This window comes from Rosa rugosa, chromosome 2 (assembly GCF_958449725.1).
Source record: "Rosa rugosa chromosome 2, drRosRugo1.1, whole genome shotgun sequence".
Classification (NCBI taxonomy): domain Eukaryota; kingdom Viridiplantae; phylum Streptophyta; class Magnoliopsida; order Rosales; family Rosaceae; genus Rosa; species Rosa rugosa.
The window spans coordinates 41,941,806-41,944,627 of record NC_084821.1 but is presented as its reverse complement, the minus strand read 5'-3'; the positions used below and the strand labels follow the sequence as shown (position 1 = coordinate 41,944,627).

Sequence of the window (2,822 nt, the reverse complement as noted above, 5' to 3'; positions counted from 1 at the left end):
GAAAGGCACCTTTTGAGCATGCAAATCGACAAGATAAAGACGACCCTATCTTCAACATGCCTTGTATGCTCGAATACCTGTACCATGATCTTCTGTTGCTAGAAAATCAGCTACCTTGGTTTGTGCTCGAGTCTATCTATAACCTAATTGAGGGTGGTAGTCCTATAGCACCCCTCAATAAAGTAGTAATAGACTTCTTCAAAAATTCAGTGGCTGAACCTAAAATTTTTAGCGATCCCGATCCCAATTCTCAGGTTGAGATTCTTCATATACTTGATCTGATAAGAACTTCCCTCGTTCAGGGCCATCTGGAACATGCATACCGAAAGGAGACCCCCGCATCAAAGTTGGTAAACCACTTGCCACAGAGGATACCTAGTGCTGCTGCTCTTTCAGAGGCGGGAGTTAAATTTAGAGAGGGCCCCTCAGGTTGCATATTGAACATAACGTTCGAAGATGGCATTTTCACCATTCCTCCTCTGGCTATCGATGAAAGGACAGGTCCTATGTTCAGGAACCTTATGGCCTACGAACAGTGTTATTGGAGTTGCAAGCACAGGATAACATCCTACGCGGTTTTGATGGATAACCTCATCGATACGAACAAGGATGTGGATCTTCTATGTGAAAAACATATACTAGCCAACTGGTTGAGTGCCGATGATGCTTCGAAGTTCTTCAACAATCTATACAATGACACCACAGTCATTGACTATGTCTACGAGGGAGTTTGCAATAAAGTGCATTCATATCGCAAAGAACCATGGCACAAGTGGAGAAAGAAATTGAAACGTGATTATTTTGAAACACCATGGTCTACTATCTCTTTTATTGCAGCTTTTGTCCTCCTGCTCCTTACCTTCTTGCAGACCATATACACACTCCAACCGTACTATCATCCCCGCTCATGAATAATGTTGGATGTCAGCTATATGTTTCATTCTATTATGTTGTTTCCCTTTCATTTTCTTTCAAGCTCACAAAATAAGGCTTGGCCATTGGATTTGTAAACTATTTTGATGTTGATACATTATATAATTGTTTTTTTTAATACATTATCTATCTTTTTTAATAAAAAATCAGGCTTGGCCATTGGATATGTAATATATTTTGATGTTGATACATTGTATAATTGTTTTTTATATACATTATCTATTTTTTTGTCTAATACAAAATAAGGCTTGGCCATTGGATATGTAATATATTTTGATGTTGATACATTGTATAATTGTTTTTTATATACATTATCTATTTTTTTGTCTAATACAAAATAAGGCTTGGCCATTGGATATGTAATCTGTTTTGATATTGATACATTATCTATTTTGATGAATCTCGATGAAACGAGAATAATTTATTTGAATAAAAGTGAAATAAATTACATAGATGGGGAACTGTACCAAACCTCTTGACAATATCAACAGAAACGGAACTTAGAAAGACCCATTCGGTTCTAATTACAAAAACTATGAATGATAAGTGAAGCCAAATTCCACGAAACTAAACCTGAGAAAGTAATTTCAAAATTTGCTAGTGGTCTGCGACTTAATTCTCTTCACGAAATATATGAGTAGAACAAAATTGCATTAGTGAAATACGATGCAAACAATTAACCCATTCCACATGAAGTTTCCAAGGTACAAGATGAGAAGATTGAAAGAAATTGAGAACAAGTGTAGGGTCCACTTCCAACCATATGAATCACGAAGTTGTTCATGAATGTATATGGCTGAAGTCCTTAATTACGCATATTCGAAGAACTTGTGGTTTGAAGTCTACCACAGATGAGCCTATGAGCATTTATGAGGATAATGCTACTTGCATTGAGCAAACGAAGCAAGCACATATCGCCAATTTTTCTATAATCAGCAATAACAGAATCTTCTTAAGATCAAGGTGAACCAAGTTCGATTTGAGAACAATGTGGCTGACTTATTAAGTCATTACCCAAGTCTACTTTCGAGAAACATGTAAAGAGTATGGGAATGCATAAACTACCTAAACTCCTATAGTTGTAGCAATCATGGGGAGATCTTGACATCGAGGGTAGGTATGATGCCTACATGTTTGATCTTGAATAGTGAATGACGTGTTGTACTTTTTTTCTCCTCCTGGAGGTTATTTTTGTCCTACTTGATTTTTAGTACTCATGCAATATTTTTAACGAGGCAACACTAGAAGCGCCAAGATGTCAGATGACATCATGTTTGGACGGCACAAGGAGAGTGTTAAAGGATATTTGATTTATGTGTGCCTTACCAAACTAATAGGATTAATTTTCATTGTTGTAATAGGAGAAGATTACTCTAAATTCCGAGTCTTAATTAGAATAGGATTTCTTATACTCAAATGAATTGTACTTGTCTCCTCTATATATAGAGGCTTGTTGAAGGATATTCGATTTATGTGTGCCTTATCAAATTAGGATTACTTGTCATTATTGTAATAGGAGAAAATTGTTCTAGATTCCTAGTTTTAATTATAATAGGATTCCATGTAATCAATGGTTATGTACTTATATCCTCTATATATAGAGGCTTTGATTATCTATTATCAATGAAAGATATAATTCATTCTGCAATTCTCTCTACTATTCTCTCTCCAATCTCTTTTCCTAAAACATGTTATCAGCACGAGCCCTAACCCTGAATCAGAAGCCAAAATTTCCCTTTTCTTCTTCTCTAAGCCGTGAAACCCTAGAATTAGCCTAGGACCCACCTCCTTTGTGTCATGCACCACTGTCTTGCGCACCGCCACCACCGCTCATGCGCACTAATTTGGAGAAGATTACAAGAAGAACAAGAAAACCAAGCATCAAGAAA

The 2,822-nt window shown here is 36.4% G+C and overlaps 1 protein-coding gene across 1 annotated transcript in view; it reads left to right on the top strand.

Annotated features, from left to right (window-relative positions):
• Window positions 1–956, top strand: part of LOC133730778 (UPF0481 protein At3g47200-like) — a 4,992-nt gene extending 4,036 nt beyond the window's left edge. The window contains exon 2 of the mRNA XM_062158302.1: window positions 6–956. Within this exon, the coding sequence (XP_062014286.1) occupies window positions 6–911 (906 nt within the window). The 3' untranslated portion in view covers window positions 912–956. The remainder of the gene's footprint in view (window positions 1–5) is intronic.
• Window positions 957–2,822: the final 1,866 nt, after the last annotated feature.